The sequence below is a fragment of the Bubalus bubalis genome, chromosome 19, assembly GCF_019923935.1.
Source record: "Bubalus bubalis isolate 160015118507 breed Murrah chromosome 19, NDDB_SH_1, whole genome shotgun sequence".
NCBI lineage: Eukaryota > Metazoa > Chordata > Mammalia > Artiodactyla > Bovidae > Bubalus > Bubalus bubalis.
In genome coordinates, this window is record NC_059175.1 from 15022897 (window position 1) to 15041192 (window position 18296).

Here is an 18296-nt window from a genome sequence, read left to right on the forward strand (position 1 = left end):
CACTCCAGTGTTCTTGCCTGGAGAATCCCAGGGACGGGGGAACCTGGTGGGCTGCCATCTATGGGGTCGCACAGAGTCGGACACGACTGAAGTGACTTAGCAGCAGCAGCAGCACACATTGTTTACACTGCCAAGGCCACTACTGATTTCTGCAATGCCATTTTAATGATTTTTGATCCTTTAACCCTATTAGCTTTACTTTCTAATATTATCTCATAATGACATTGCTACATCATGTGGGAAGACTTAAAATGTTTTCATAATCCATAGTAATATAAAGATACTTCATGCAGTTAGATTGCATATGGCAATCTTTCCACGGCAATTTAGCAATGAGTATCAACAGCCTTCAAATTCTGCATATCACTTGATGAATCATTTTATGTCTAGATAGAATTTATTCTATGGAAATAATCCTAGATACACACAATAACTTTAGGTATAAGTATGTCATTTAAATACGTTCAACAATTGCCCAATATACTTTAATTCGTTTTAATACCATCTGGCTACTTAAAACATCACAGAAGCATATATACTAACATGGAAAGAGATCATAATATAATTACTGAGATAAGAGCAGTTTTAAAATAATACATAGAATTTGCCTTCATTTTGTAAAAAGGAGCAACAAAAAATGTACAAAATATAGAATGACAGGAAATTTTGTTAATAGCAGTTATTACTGGTGGGATCACAGTTAATTTCATTTGTCCTTCTGCTTTCTGTGTTCTTTTTACAATAAGGTTTCATTTTTTTCTATAATATAATAAAGACTAAACAGTTGACTGTTTACTTAAATTATAGAGAAATAGACAAGTGAATAATTATATAAATATAGAGAAAGATAGTCCAAGAGAGAAAAAATATGCATAGATTCTTAAGGCATACTGATGGGAGATATAAACTGCTATAAGAAAAGGAAGAAAAGAAGAAGAAAGTGTCATTAAGGAGAAAAGCAGAATAGTAAACCAACACAGAAAGTGAGGCAAGGTAGGCACTATATATTAATAACTAACCATTTGTGATGCCTCCTGTTGCCTGTCCTCATTTACTGTCTTCTAGACATGCCTGCCTATATGCTGTTCAACAAGAGTACATCGTTCTTACATCAGAATTAAGGACATATACAGACTGTATTCAGAGAACAAATTAAGACATTTAAAAGTACCTTAAAAATGAGATGATGCAATCAAATGTTGCCAATATTATTCTTCATATTTTAAATTAATCTAAATGGGTGGAGGAGCCTGGTAGGCTGTAGTCCATGGGGTCGCGAAGAGTTGGACACTGAGCGACTTCACTTTCACTTTTCACTTTCATGCATTGGAGAAGGAAATGGCAACCCACTCCAGTGTTCTTGCCTGGAGAATCCCAGGGATGGGGGAGTCTGGTGGGCTGCCATCTATGGGGTCGCACAGAGTCGGACATGACTGAAGTGACTTAGCAGCAGCAGCAGCAAACTAGTTATTATACTGGGACCCTATCTCCAGTTTGGTTCACAGTTAAAGCCCAAGGACTTGTCTGTAACTGGTTACTAGAATATTAGCAAGAGAGTATAACCTTGAAGTCCCTGCCACTCTCTACTTGGAGCACTATTTTTGCACTGGTGAAAAAAACAGCTTTTACCACAGCAACACTTCCTCAGGGACTAAATCTGAGACCCCCTAAACTCCATAGCTGTAAGTACTCAGGAACCCCATACTGCCCTTGTAATACTGTTCCCTACACTATACAATACAAAATTAACATTCTCTACAAATACAGTATTTCCGCTAATAGAGCCCATGCTCCATTGAGGGCAACAGGCACCTGCCTGTTTTGCTCTCTGTTGTATTCTCAGTGCTTAGCACACAACACAACCTGACGTCACATGGTTACCCGAGCACTCCTGGATGAATGGACAAGAGTTATGTACTTTGATGACACTTTTGGTTCCTTGCAGATTTGGACTTACCTTAACGCTCACTATGAAAAGAGCTCTCCAAAATTTATTTTTCTACTTACTACAAAAAACGCTACTAATAACATTAGTATTAGCATACATAACATTAACTTAGCAGCTGCTGCTGCTAAGTCACTTCAGTCATGTCCGACTCTGTGCGACCCCATAGATGGCAGCCCACCAGACTCCCCCATCCCTGGGATTCTCCAGGCAAGAACACTGGAGTGGGTTGCCATTTCCTTCTCCAATGCATGAAAGTGAAAAGTGAAAGTGAAGTTAACCACTTCAAATAGCCTCTTTTTAAATGACAGACTTAAGAGAGAGGACTTCTCAGCAGTACCAAAAATATGAGTTTCCTAAGCAATTGGCTTTTATTTCATGGGTACTGTGAGTTGTGTATCTAAGTCATTTCTCTTTGTAATGGCTATTTATAGTTTGTGTACCAACCTTTCCCATAGCTTCATTTTATTTCAGCTATCCTTGCTTATCCTTCCACATATTTCCTTACTACAAAATATATTCTGATATGTATTTTGTATTTCTCAGATCTTTCTAGGAACAAATCAGAAGATATAAACATATTATTAATTAATATCAGACTCAGTCAAAATTATAATAATCTGTGGCTGAGACCATTTTCTTGGTAATATGGTGCTTCAATGGACTGCTAAGGATGATCAATTTTCAGTTTCTAGAATAGTCAATTAATATATGTTTGGCTAACTCAAGTTTGAAACATTAATAAGTTTCTTTATTTCTCAAATTTGACCTTGGTTTAGGTCCTCTACCATTGTTTCTCTCCTTCCTTTCAAATACTGCCTTATTTAAAGCCCTCCTCAGATTATTTGACAGTCTCCTTTTTGATATTCTGGATTCCAAACAATCTGTCTCAATCTCCACAATGTGCCCAAAAGAATAATCCTCCTAAAATGTAAACCTGTTGTCAGTGCCTCTCTGTTGCCAAATGGTCCCGTCAGCAAAGCCTGTTAAGTCCTTCACTGAGCTCGTCCCCACCGGCTACCAGTCTTTTGTCTTCTCACAGTGAACAAGAGTGAGGACCAAGAAAGCACCAGGCTAACTCGTGCCTCTGCGTTTGTCTTCACTTTACTCTCACTGTCTGGGCTGCTCTTTGCCACCCTGTTTAGTCAGCAAAAACCTTGCATCTTTAAAGATAACTTACTATCTACTCATTTTCCAGACTCAGCTCAAGCATGTTCCCTGTAAAACATTTTCAGTCTTTCTCAAGGAAAACTGACTACCTCCTTTGTACTCCTTGTGCACCTCATAAGAGGCCCATCATTACACTTTACTTCCATCTTTTCCTCTTCAGTAACCTAGGTTCCCCAGAAGAAAAACATCATGCTTAATTCATGCCCACATCTTCAGTGCCCAGTATAGGGCCTGGCACATGGCAGGAGCTTGCTCAACAAATCTACTGAATTGAACTGAATTCCTCACTTGAATTTATTTTTCTTTGCAATAAGTCTACTGAGAAGTACTGCTGTACAATTTTGAGCAGCAACAGAGGCAGGAAAATCAAATGACTTTTAATACTCACAAACTGACTGGCCTGGCTCATTTTGAAAAGAGGTATAATGTAGGATCCAAAAGGAGAAGCCACAATCACAATTTATCCAAGAACTTCAAAGCAGTGTTTTTCAAACAGCAGATTTCAACCCATTAGTGAGTCAAGAAATCAATTTATATCAATTTAGTCAAGAAATCCATCATTTGGGTCGAAGAGTTTAGAGAGCTCTGAAAAAAAATTCTGACTGTAACCATGTATTCTCAAGGCATAAATGAACTCTTCCTTTTTCGCTACTCTCATACGTGCAGAATGTAAGAATACCTTCACACCCTAAATCAGAGAAATACTTCTTCATGACTGTAGTGAACAAACAAACAAACAAATCCCTTAAATCAACAGGCTGAGCTCTTATATGTAGTAAAATTGTAACCAGGGCCATCCATGATCTGTTCCCCTCACACTGCTATCTGACCAAGTTCCCTGGCACATTAGATGCTGCTTTTTCTTCTTCCCAAAGGTTAGTCGCTCAGTCGTGTCTTGACTCTTTGCAATCCCATGGACTATGGCCTGCCAGGCTCCTCAGTCCATGGAATTCTCCAGGCAAGAATACTAGAGTGGGTTGCCATTTCCTTCTCCAGGGGATCTTCTCAACCCAGGGATCAAACCTGGGTTTCCTGAAGTGCAGGCAGATTCTTTACCATCTGAGCCACCAGGGAAGCCCCAAACTTCTTGAAAAAATGATTCATAGAGCTGAAACCTCGGTCAGTGACAGCACCTCAAGAGGGCACTAACACAGTTCACTTGAGCTATTTACTATGCACAGTGTAGTCCTGTATTATCTTACATCAGTGATTTATATGCTAACAATACAAAGGTGAGAAGACACAGACTGCCTGGTCTATTTATCCATCTATGTGACAAAGTATGTGCATTTGTGTGGAAAAGAAATCTCAACGTTAATCATTCATTATGCATGATGGAATTCTGAGATTATAAATATGAATGTAATTCAACTACTTCTGTCCAACACACAAGCAAAAGAATGTTTGCTTCACTTTTCACAATCACTGTAATCAAATAGTTTCTTTGGGTCTAAGAAGCTGAGTATATGACAATGGAAAGTTATACCTGTAAGTGTGAATCCATGTTGCTTGGGCTCCCATTTGTACAAGACATAAATGAAGTTTTTGAGTATATTATGGAGAAAACAGAGGAAAATTTAGATGACTTAGTGGATTATGTTGAGAAAGTGTATAGCCAAGGAAGGTTTGGCAGAGGCAAACAAAACCATAAGCTCTATGATTTCCATCAGAAACTTGGAATCTTTATATATTTGAACCCAACAGCAATCACAGGATGAACATGCAGTGAAAGGTTGGCAAAGCAACTTTCACAAGCTGAGGGTAGAGCATCATTCTTGAACTTGGAGATTTACTGAAGTATTAATAGACAACAGTGAAGTAATAAACAATCACTCAGGTTCTTGCTGGTCACATTCAACTATAGCTAGCAACTTCATGATAATACTGACAAAGTCAAATTTGTAACAATGAAATTGTTAAGAGATTTAATGAATATAAAGCCAATAATCAAGTTGATATACAGTATACTATTTTTTATGTCAATAAAATACATTATTTTTTAATTTTTTTCACAGTTGAATTTTTTAAATATAAATTTATTTAATTTTAATTGGAGGCTAATTACTTTACAATACTGTAGTGGTTTTGCCATACATTGACATGAATCAGCCATAGGTGTACACGTGTTCTCCATCCTAAACCCCCCTCCCTCCTCTCTCCCTATCCCATCCCTCTGGGTCATCCCAGTGCACCAGCCCCGAGCATCCTGTATCATGCATCGAACCTGGACTGGTGATTCGTTTCACATATGATAATATACATGTTTCAATGCCATTCTCCCAAATCATCCCATCCTCGCCCTCTCCCACAGAGTCCAAAAGACTGTTCTATACATCTGTGTTTCTTTTGCTGTCTTGCACAGTATACTTGAGAGTAACTATTCAACAACTTAAGAGCAATTTTGCCAAACTTCATGATGGGGAGGAACAAGAATAAATATAAAATTGAAAATTCATCATGAAGCACAATAAAAATAACATAAATACAATTTGTTTTTCATAAATACAATTTTAATGAAGTTAAGTGTTTATATTATTTAAGATATCATGGACCAAATGTCTCCATGGACATTTTGGTCAGGACTAGTTTCAAGGACCTTTTGATGAAGTTAAGTGTTTGTATTATTTAATGAATCACGGACTGAAAGTCTCAATAGATGTTTTGGACAGGAGCAAGTTGATGCTTTTGAACTGTGGTGTTGGACAAGACTCTTGATAGTCCCTTGGATTGCAAGGAGATCCAGCCAGTCAATCCTAAAGGAAATCAGTCCTGAATATTCATTAGAAGGACTGAGGAAGAAGCTCCAATACTTTGGCCACCTGGTGTGAAGATCTAACTCTTCGCAGAAGACCCTGATGCTAGGAAAGACTGAAGGCAGGAGGAGAAGGGGACAACAGAGGATGAGATGGCTGGATGGCATCAGCAACTCAATGGACATGAGTTTGAGCAAGCTCTGGCAGATGGTGAAGGACAGGGAAGCCTGATGTGTTGCAGTCCATGGGGTTGCAAAGAGTTGGACACGACTGAGTGACTGAACAACAAGTGTTCTGCTAGAGTTTAGACATTATCCTTCATAAGTGGAGATTCACAGATTTTTAAGTAAAAGACTATGATGACCAGGTATGTTTTAGACGTAAATCAAGAATAAGATTGGAGAAGGAAATGGTGACTCATGTCAGTATTCTTGCCTGGGAAATCCCATGGACAGATGATTACTATAGTTCATGGGGTTGCAAATGAGTCAGACGTGACTTAGTGACAAAACAACAACAATGAATAAGATAATAAGGGTTTGAACAAGAACTTTGAACAGTGGGAGTAGAAGAAAAGATACAGTTTAAAAGTAGAAAAAATCAAATTTAATAACCAATTGTGTAAAAGTGTAATAACATGGGTAATAGAGAAAATAGACTTCCATGTTTCTTTGACAATTATTTATAAGATACTATAAATTTGGTGACTTCCCAGGTGACAATAGTGATAAAGAACCCATCTGCCAAAGCAGGAGATGTAAGAGATGTGAGTTCCATCCCTGGGTTGGGAAGATCCCCTTGAGGAGGGCATGGCAATGCACTCCAGTATTCTTCCCTGGAGAATTTCAGAGAGAGAGGAGCATGGTGGGCTGTAATCCATGGGGTTGCAAAGAGCTGGACATAACTGAAGTGACTTAGCATGCTTGCACTATAAATTTAGATAGAAAATTCAGGAAAAGGAGTAAGAAGTCAACACTGGGGTTGGTTGGCTTAGAAAACTTTAGAATTGCAGGTGGATTCAACATCACTATGAAAAGAAATCACATTTATTTTAGGTATTTGGAAGAAAAAGGAAATCTCTGTAAAATTTTGGTATGTTTTCTTTTGTTTTTATTCATGGTGGCAATTAAATTATCTGTAAACATACATGTATAGCCTGTTTTGTTTTTCATTTAACATGAGACAGCATTTAAAATTAATATCTTAAACAAATATATTCTCAGAATTCAGGTAAAATAAGAAAGGGTAACTGTTATCCAGAAAGCCCAGCCAGTTAAGACCATGACTTTGAAAGCCAGTGACCAAGCTATTAATCTTTCATTAAAAGGAAAAAATTCTTTACTAACTGAATGGCAAATGGAGAGGAAGAGACGTCAGTCACATGCTGCTGCTGCTGCTGCTAAGTTGCTTCAGTCGTGTCCGACTCTGTGCGACCCCATAGACGGCAGCCCACCAGGCTCCCCCGTCCCTGGGACTCTCCAGGCAAGAACACTGGAGTGGGTTGCCATTTTCTCCTCCAATGCATGAAAGTGAAAAATGAAAGTGAAGTCGCTCAGTCGTGTCCGACTTTTAGCAACCCCATGGACTGTGGCCCACCAGGCTCCTCCGTCCATGGGATTTTCCAGGCAACAGTGCTGGAGTGGGGTGCCATATATCCACATAAATCTTACTTTTTGTGGATGAGGCACTAAACACATAGAGGAAACCAAGGATCAGGTGAACTAAGCAGCCAAGACTACAGAGCTACACTGTCAGCGGAGCCAGGATTCAAATTTTGGCCTGTTGGGGCTTCTGGTTCTCTGTCCAGTGTGCTATGCTACCTCCCCTCAACTACAGGCCAAGCAGAAAAACAGGTTTTCTGAAATGGTTCACAGCATTCATTCAGAATGCAAGGCGCTTATTTAGGACAGTGAGTCTCAATTCTAACGGTGGTGAAAAAAAACCAGACAGAGTGGCAAACTAGATCATTTCCGTGGGCCTTCTGGTTCTAACATTCTGTGACTCTGCACTCTTCAGCAGAATTGCTGTACTCATTTCTTTTAGCCACCAACACAACCCATTTTCCTTCACAGAGTTTTGGTCCATATCACCCTATACCCATTGGTCTAAAGTCTATTCTCAGAGGCGTGAATGTGATTCCCTTATCAATTATTGGTGGAGAGTGTGTACAAGAGCCCGTAGACAAAATTTGGCCCACTGTGTCACTTATAACTATTATTCTTCTCAATAGTAATTATTACTACTTTCTCATTATTTTAATTTTTGAATGTCTTTTATTTACGGTTCCCTTTAAAAATTATTTGCACTGGCTGTTTTAATTCTTATTTTTAGTATTTCATTTTGCTTCAAATAAGAGGGATAATTTGAAAATCAATAAGGCAACAAACTGCTCTGTTAATCACGTAATTTCTGATATAAGATAGGCACTGCCTACTTTTTAAAATTCAGATAATCAGCAGTATAAAGAGAACACTGTCTGGTATAATGGTTAAAAACCCTGGCTGCACATTATTAGAACAATACAGAAAGCTTTTTAAAAATGCTAATGACTAGGCCCACTCCAGATGAATTGAACAAGATTCTTTGCAGGGCATCGGGGGATGGGGGTAGGTAGAACAGAGGTCTTATTTTTAAATCTCCCCAACAAAATCTATTTAGGCCAAAGGCAGTATAGTCATCACAGGGCAAAAAACTTTGGAAACAACCAGTTTTCCATGGACTTTTTCAGAGAAAACAAAAGACAACTGAGGATTAACCCACAGCACTCTGAAGTTCATAAAACTTGTAATATACATTGTCTGCAAAGATGGGCCTAACAAATCCTCCCATGTCTGTGTGCATGTGCTTTCTCAATGTGACTTTGCTGTTCCTCTCATCAAAAGGAAAAATCCATTTCTCCACCCATAAATCTGCTCTAAACTTATAATCTGCTCTGAGCAACAGCATGTAGTAGAAATGATGTCTTTTGACTTCAAAGCCTAGGCTTCAAGCAGTCTTCAGCTTCCATGCTAGCTATCTTAGAAAACAATGCTGCCACGAGAAGATCCTTAATGATAAAACACTACATGGAGAAAGAGAACAGAGACCAGCATCAACCTCCTCATGTGTGCGTGTGGACATCTTGGACCTTCCAGGCTCATGTGAGTGCCTGATGATGTAGGAAAACCCAGTAGAACTGACCCGCTGGTCCCAGCTCAAAATGCTGACCAAAAGGATGGAGAACAAATAAAATAGATTTTTTTAAGCCAGTAAGTTTTATAGCGAAAGATTATAGTGAAATCTTAGACAGCATTATAGTGAAAGATAACTAATACAATAGTCTTAATGATTATTTAATATTTATTTAACATTTAAATATATTAAAGACATAAACATTAAAGACAAAGTAAATTCTTCCCTAGTTTACCTAAAATAATATTTACGTGCTTGAAATACTTGTCAATGTATTTTTAAAAGACAAGAAAAACAGCCATAAGTATAATTTAGCAGAGTTTTTCTGTTTTCTCTGATAATAATTCAGTAACATATATTTAGTTTAGAACTTGGAATAGAGGATCAAACTGTAAGATCTTTTATATTATATGATATTTTATATTATATGATAAGCTACTGTAAAGATAATTGATATCATAATTTCATGAACATTCTATATTTAAAAATGTGAGGATTTCCCACTTCCTGTAGGAAAAAGCTCATAAGTCTCAAAACTTTAAAAAGTCGCTCTAACACAAACTATGTACTTTTTGGATGAATTCATGAAATTATTCAAAATGATGTAAAGTTTCAGTATACACTGCTTTTTCACAAAAGTTTACTAAATGTCTCTTCCATTAATCTATTCATTTATTATTTATTGAGTGCCTATATATAAAGCACTATGTCAATGTTATCCAAGAAGATTCAAAGATGTCTGCTTCAATCCTTTTTCACCTACTTTTAGGAAGATGTAATAGAGCAGAGGAAGTGAGACAAATTTGGAGAGTTCCCTTGTAGCTTGGCTGGTAAAGAAACCGCGTGAAATGCAGGAGACCCTGGTTTGATTCCTAGGTCAGGAAGATCCCCTGGAGAAGGGACAGGCTACCCATTCCAGTATTCTTGGGCTTCCCTGGTGGCTCAGTCAGTAAAGAATCTGCTCATAATGTGTAAGACATGGGTTGGGAAGATCCCCTGGAGGTGGGGCATGGCAACCCACTCCAGTGTTCTTGCCTGGAGAATCCCCATGGACAGAGGAGCCTTGCGGGCTGCAGTCCATATAGGGTCACAAAGAGTCGGACACAACTGAGTGACTAAGCACAGTGCAAAGGAGCAATAATTTCTTCCTGAAAAAGTATGGAAGACTCCAAGAAAACAACTGTTCTCTTAATTGTACCTTAAGAGATGATCATCATTTTAAAAGAATGTCTTAGGTTCAGGAGTAAAACCACAAGATACAGCTAAGAGTGAAAAGTGTTAGGGGTACAATAAACAGTCCAACTTGACTGAAACATAGTATACATGTATAGAAACTTTGGGATACAAGCAAAGGAATGGATTGGCAACCTAGATATTAATTATTCAGTAGGCAATTATAGTCAAAGAGGTTTGGGAACATAATAGTAAAAGAAACAAATGGAGCTGCAGACATAGTAATACATACTGAAAACTAAGAAAGGATAGCTGGAAGGCTACTGCCAAGTCCAAACAAGAGGTATATTATATACTGCTTTAATAAACAACCCTGGGAGTAACAAGAGCAAGGAGTAGAATTATGAAGGTACATGGGTGGAAGCAAAGGAAACTCATAAGGACAGTAAGTCTTTCCATAGGTACTGGAGTGATGGTGCTCTGCACAACTCCTTAGTCACAGAAAAAACAACTACTTGTAAGTAAAATGTCAAGCCCTGGTGGCTTTTCTTCCTCCTTACTGCTCAGGATCAAGAAGACTCACTCAACTTATCACTAAGAACCACTCAAAGGCTATACAGTCCTCAATATGTCCTCTACTCCTTGTGTGTTCTCACCATTTGTCACCAAAATCTTCTTGGGGGTAGTGCAACCTTGTTGAATTCTTCTAGGGCCTGTTGGTGCTCTCCCACAACAGAGTCCCTAGGATGGACCACCAGTGCCCTTGATGCTTGAATCTGCGGTCTTAGACTTCATGACACATCATCTAGGAAGACTATCCAAACCACAAGAATATTAAAAATTACTGAAGCTTTAAATTGGCCCATCAAGATTATCTCTGCATATCACTAAGGACTTTTGTCTCACTTGAGAATCTTTGCTGAATTATCCATGTAACCCTATATTTGCTAAAATCTAACCTGCCAATATATTCTAGACAGTCATGTTTGCCATATTTTTTTCATTTTTTAAGCTTCTTGACCGTTTAATGCCTCAAAACATACAATACAATGATATAATGATAACAACATCTAATTACTGGGTGTTTATTATGTAAAATGCATATGCCCAACATTTTGCAAACATTTCTTAATCTTGCAACATGTTACAAGGAATTTATTTATTTACATGCTTTTATTTTTTTCTTTTTGACTGAACCACACGGCATGCAGGATTTTAGTTCTCTGATCAGGAATGAAACTTGTACCCCTTGCACTGGAAGACTCAACCACTGTACCACTAGGGAAGTCTTAGGGATATATTTTCAAATCCGTTTACTATTATTATTATTATTTTAGATGAGGAAACCATGGCCCAAAGAAGGTAAGTATTTCACCTAATTCAGCCAGTACCATACAGAGACTGCTTGTAAGTCCATGGTTTTAAACAACTTACTCTTCTATTTCCTGTCACATATATGCATTCCATAGCAGAATAGAATTATGGAAAAAAATGAAATATAGTAGATGGAACATAGCTTCTTAAGGCTCAAGGCTTGGTTTTGTATTCCAGCTCCTACACCTACTAACTGAGTGATCTTGGACAAGGTATGTACCATTCATTTATAAAACAGAAATAATAAGGTAACTACCTCAACAGTTGCCATGAAAATTAAGTGATTAGTACAGTATACTTTAAGGGCCTGGAGCAGTACTTGGCACATAGCTAGTGCCTTGGAAGTGTTTATTGTTTTGTTGCTGTTGTTTATTATTATCATTAATATCATTCTTTGACTCGAAAGTAAGACTACATTACTATGAACAAAGCAAGTGGATGTGATGCAATTCCAGCTGAGCCATTTCAAGTCTTAAAGATGGTACTGTTAGAGTGCTGCACTCAATATGCTAGCAAATTTGGAAAACTCAGCAGTAGCCACAGGACTGAAAAGGTTGGTTTTCATTCCAATCCCAAAGAAAGGCAAAGCCAAAGAATGTTCAAACTACCGTACAATTGCACTCATTTCACATGCTAGCAAAGTAATGCTCAAAATCCTCAAGCCAGGCTTCAACAGTATGTTGAATGGAGAAATTCCAGATGTTCAAGCTGGATTTAGAAAAAGCGGAGGAACCAGAGATCATATTGCCAACATCTGCTGGATCATAGAGAAAGCATGGGAATTCCAATTCCAGAAAAACATCTACTTCTGCTTGATTATACTAAAGCATTTGACTGTGTGGATAACAAGAAACTGTAAAAATTTCTAAAAGACAGGAATATCAGACTACCTTACATGCCTCCTGAGAAACCTGTATGCAGGTCAAGAAGCAACAGTTAGAACCAGTGGACACGGAACAACAGACTAGTTCAAAACTGGGAAAGGAGAACATCAAGGTTATATATTGTCACCCTGTTTGTTTCGCTTATATGCAGAGTACATCATGTAATATGCTGGGCTGGATGAAGCATAAACTGGAATCAAGATTGCTGGGAGAAATATTAACAACCTCAGATGTGCAGATGATACCACTCTAATGGCAGAGTGAAGAGGAACTAAAGAGCTTCTTGATGAAAGTGAAAGAGGAGAGTGAAAAACCTGGCTTAAAACTCAACATTCAGAAAACTAAGATCATAGCATCTGGTCCCAGCACTTCATGGCAAATAGATGGGGAAAATTGAAACAGTGGCAGATTTTATTTTCTTGGAATACAAAATCACTGCAGACAGTGACTATAGCCATGAAATTAAAAGACACTTGCTCCTTGGAAGAAAAGCTGTGACAAACCTAGATGGTGTATTAAAAAGCAGACACATCACTTTGCCGAATAAAGGTCCATATAGTGAAACCTATGGTTTTTCCAGTCAGGTAAGGATGTGAGAGTTGGACCATAAAGAAGGTTGAGTGCCAAAGAATTGATGCTTTCCAACTATGGTTCTGGAGAAGACTCTTGAGAGTCCCTTGAACAGCAAAGAGATCAAAGCAGTTAATCCTAAAGGAAATCAACCCTGAATGTTCACTGAAAGAACTGATGCTGAACCTGAAGCTCCAATACTTTGGTCACCTGATGCAAAGAGCCAACTCTTTGGAAAAGACCTTGATGCTGGGAAAGATTGAGGGCAAGGGGAGAAGAGGGCAAAGGAGAATGAGATGGTTGGATGGCATCACTGAATCAATGAATATGAATTTGAACAAACTTCAGGAGCGAGTGAAGGACAGGGGAGCCTGGTGTGCTGCAGTCCATGAAGAGTCGGATACGACAGCGACTAAACAACGACTACTACCTTAAAGTCAGTCCTTCAAATGTGACATACCATTTACTAGTATTCTTTCATCAATATTGATCTTTTGACTTTCGAAAGATGTATTATAGTAACATCAAAGAGAGAATGAGAATGATCTAAGCTTTAACTCCAGTTCACTTTGGCATATGCATCTAAGAGTTACCAAATATTGGAATTAACTAGGGAGCTTTCAAAAATTATCTGGGGCCTGTCCCAGACTTATGGCACTAGAATCTCTAGTGGAATTGTACAAAGCTTCCCTCATGGTTCTGAAGCATTTGGCACACAAATGAGCACTTGAGAACCACAGCACTACATAATTCTTTAAGGTGCAGAGAAAACCAACCCAGAGGGATTAAAATCTCCATTTCTTCCCTAAATAAGTTCCTGAGTCTGCTGGAAGAGCAGAATTCAGCAATTCACTTCTAAGGAGACAGAAACTCTTTATCATATCATAACATACACTATTTTCTAAACAATTGAACAGTTTCTTTAAACTAAGTTTAAGCTAACTTTTTTCTTTAAGCTAACTCACAGGTGTTGCTCCAATAGTTAGCATAATGATTAGGGATCTATGTAACTAATGAGTTCACTGAAAAAGAACTTACTCTTCCTTGTCAAACTCAGTAAGTATCTTGTTATTGGAGTTGTTCAGTCTCTCAGTTGTATATGATTCTGGGACCCCATGGACTGCAGCATGCCAGGTTTTCCTGTCCTTCACCATCTCCCAGAGAGTTTGCTCAAACTCATGTCCATTGATGCCATTCAACCATCTCATCCTCTTCACCCCCTTTTCTTCCTGCCCTCAATCTTTCCCAGCATCAAGGTCTTTTCCAATGAGTCAGCTCTTCACATCAGGTGGCCAAAGTATTGGAGCTTCAGCTTCAGCATCAGTCCTTCTAATGACCGATATTCAATAGTCAATCAATATTCAGAGTTTATTTCCTAGAATCTATTATGGAATCTATTTATCATTTAATTTACATGAGAAAAAAAATTAAGAGTGTGTTTCTTTCATATAGTACTTAAAGTGTTAGTTGCTCAGTCACGTCCAACTTTTTGCGACCCCATGAACTGTAAGCCCACCAGTCTCTCTTGTCCATGGGATTCTCCAGGAAAGATTACCAGAGTGAGTTGCCATTTTCTCCTCCAGGGGATCTTCCCAACCCAGGAATCGACCCAGGTCTCCTGCATTGCAAGCGGATTCTTCACAGTCTGAGCCATCAGGGAAGCCCTCATATAGCACTTGTTGCTGCTGTTGCTAAGTCGCTTACTTGTGTCCAACTCTGTGAGACCCCATAGATGGCAGCCCACCAGGCTCCTCTGTCCCTGGGATTCTCCAAGCAAGAATACTGGAGTGGGTTGCCATTTCTTTCTTCACATAAAGAACTTAGTTGACTCAAAATAAATAAAAAAAGAAACATTATGAAAACTGGGCTTTTAGGGTACATAGTTCATTATTAGGCACAAAAACTGACAATGGGCACTATAAATGAAAGCTGTCATTTTTAACATTAATACACTTGTGGTCTGTGACTGTTATTTCTATAAAATGAAATGAGCCCTAATAGATCTCGGTATAGCCTTGTGCTACTTGGAAGTGATTTATACACCAAGAAGATGTGGTTTATTGTTTAATGTTCCTTTACTCAGAGTCCTGGCTCCAGGCAACGTTGTTAGGGGGTCAATATCATCTTCAGTGTAACACTTTCTACCCAAGCGGCCCTTTGCCCTCAAGTTGTTTTCTCTGTCCTGAGCTCACTAACCCTTTCAAACAATGCCTTCTACCTCTTACCTTTTCTGATCACACTCCCTACCCAGGACTTTCCAAATAATGCTCAGTCATGTCCAACTCTTTGCAACCCTATGGACTGTAGTCTGCCAGTTTCCTCTGTCCATGGAATTGTCCAGGCAATAATACTGGAGTTGGTTGTTGCTGCCTCCTCCAGAGGATCTTCCTGACCCAGGGATTAAATCTGTGTCATCTCTTGCATCTACTAAATCGGTAGGCAGATTCTTTACCACGAGGGCCACCTGGGAAGTCTAACTGCCCTTTATTGTACTTAGGAAGGGGCTTCCCAGGTGGCTCAGCAGGTAAAGAATCTGCCTGCCAATGCAGGAGTCATGAGTTCGATCCTGGGTCAAGCAGATTCCCTGAGAAGGAAATGGCAATCCCCTCCAGTATTCTTGCCTGGAAAATCCCCATGGACAGAGGAACCTGGTGGGTGACAGTCCATAGGGTACAAAGAGCTGGACACGAAAGAGTTGTATTTAGGAAAGACCCTGGTTGACTTATCTAATCATTTCTGTCAAATTATTATGCTAATGTATAATACAGAATTATTATGTCTTCAGAACAAATATTCATTTTCAGAACTCCAAGAAAAACTATAGAAGTAAGTAATATAGAAACAGCAGCAGCAGCAAGTAATGTAGAAATTCCAGGGAAAAGGTTCTCTCAAGGTTGGCCTGACCCATAGGTTCCAGTTAAACCATCTCTGATAGGCAAAACAATCTCTCCTCCTCCAAAAGTGCCCACATCTTAATCCCTGGAAACCGTGAATATGTTACACTTAAATGGCAATGGGAAGGCTACAGATGGAATTGCTAACTAGCTGACCTTAAAATAAGGAGATTATACTGGATTAAGTGGGCTGGGCCCAATGTAAACACAAGGATTGTTAAATAGGAAGAAGACAGACAGAAGAGTCAGAACCAGAGAGAGAACATATAAGAAAGACTTGACTAGCCATCACTGGAGTTGTAGTTGGAAGGTGGCTGTGAGCCAACTAAAGCAGGCAGAGTCTAGAAGCTATAAAAGGCAAGAATGTGAACTGTCCCCAAGACCTCTGGAATGGAATACATCCCTGACAAACCTTGATTTTAGCCCAGTGAGACCCATTTCAAATTTCTGATCTCCAGAACTATAATATATTTCTATTGTAGTAAGCAACTAAATATATGGTAATCTCAGCAAAGTACACAGAGGGAGCTAGCATCTTAATTTCCTTAAAATACCTGCTTGGTATTTTACGTACAGGATTATATTGCTGCTTTATAAAAGTTGTTCATTTGTATTTGTTTCTGATTAGAAAATCAAAATCAGAGCAGGCAATGGCACCCCACTCCAGTGCTCTTGCCTGGAAAATCCCTTGGACAGAGGAGCCTGGTGGACTGCAGTCCATGGGGTTGCTAAGAGTCGGACACGACTGAGCGACTTCACTTTCACTTTCATGCCTTGGACAAGGAAATGGCAACCCACTCCAGTGTTCTTGCCTGGAGAATGCCAGGGACGGGGGAGCCTGGTGGGCTGCCGTCTATGGGGTCGCACAGAGTTGGACACGACTGAAGCGACTTAGCTGCAGCAGAAAATCAAAATAGATAATCAATTCTTATGACTGGAGAAAAAAGGGGGGAAGGTCTAATGACTAGAAATAATTTAACATACACACACACTGTAAAAATATCTTTATGTTAAACTGGACAAAAAGAGTACAATTAGTAAAAAGGAGCACTGGCTTGTGTGGCTTTGTTCCCAGTACTCTTTTATTCAAGCATGGGAGCAGATGGCTTACCGAACCAAGGTAACAAAACTATTAAACATCGAAGTGTGATTCGTTCACTGTGATTTACTGGCTTGCATCATTTAATGCCCCTCTGCCAGTACTCTACTCCATACGTGCTAAGTCACTTCAGTCGTGTACGACTCTGTGACCCCTGGACTGTAGCCCACCAGGCTCCTCTGTCCATGAGATTTTCCAGGCAAGAACACTGGAGTGGGTTGCCATTTTCTTCTCCAGGGGATCTTCCTGACCCAGGGATCGAATCTGGGTCTCCCACATTGCAGACAGACTCTTTACCATCTGAGCAACCAGGGAAGCACATTTGCCATTGATTTTATCCTGATTTAAGGGGTCATACCCATTTGCAGAAAACTGCACATGCCACCTGAAACTCACAGACAGAATAGGTGGATTATCTATAGCTCCTTCAAAATAATTTATCCAAAGCATTATCCCAGAGTAGCTGCTTCATTCCCTTTAACAAATATACAATACTTCTGAAAAGCAGCTGTGTTAAAGCACTAAGATTCCTGCCTGATGGCAACAAGAGAAAGCCTTACCATGATCTATAAACTCTTTCTCACAAAGCACACATTCTCTTATTTTTAATATGTCAAAAAATTAAAGATTTACCATTCCATATTCTACCCCAGTATATGAGATTCTTAGATGGAAAGAAATAATTTTGACAGTTTGTTGCAAGAGAAATTTGGCGCCCTCTTGTGTTGAAAAATATGACCAATGTCACCTTTATAAACTCCAGTGAGGGTTATTTTAAAAGCATAGAATTTTAAAGCTGAACAGCATACCCTAGTGCAACACAGATATATAATTATTTTTTGGTGGAAAATTTTTCTCATGGAGTATTAAATATTCAACTTTATTCTAACGGAGCATTATAAATTATAAAAGCATTATCAACAAATGAACTTCTTAGGTAAAAATATACTTTCCTATGTTATATGTTTAAGCCTCTAGCTTTACAAGGAGAACAAAGATAAATAAGCTAAGATTTTGCAATAGAAATAGTGAATTAAAAGGGTATAAAAAAAGGGGTATGGCATTATTAGGGGAGTATAATTTATGATCGATTTTTCAATGTATTATAAAATATTAAAGCATATAAAATGGAATAAAACATCTGTGATAATACCACCCAGCTTAAGAAGAAAAACAAAGTTGGAGCTCCCTCATAGTGCTCAATCGCATTCTCCCTCTCTCTTACGCGGCCGCTCAGTTGATTTTTGTAAATGTACTTTTCAG

The 18296-nt window shown here is 38.8% G+C and overlaps 1 protein-coding gene across 13 annotated transcripts in view; it reads right to left on the reverse strand.

The window, feature by feature from the left end:
* The window catches only part of RNF180 (ring finger protein 180), a 305707-nt gene that overhangs the window by 170319 nt on the left and 117092 nt on the right, over positions 1–18296 (reverse strand). The window contains exon 6 of one of the 13 annotated variants that reach the window (XM_044932406.2): positions 10055–11026. The exons of the other annotated variants lie outside the window; for them this stretch is intronic. Coding sequence (XP_044788341.2) covers positions 11018–11026 — 9 coding nt within the window. The 3' untranslated portion in view covers positions 10055–11017. Of the gene's footprint in view, positions 1–10054; positions 11027–18296 lie in introns of those variants that run through there. 13 annotated transcript variants of the gene reach the window in all.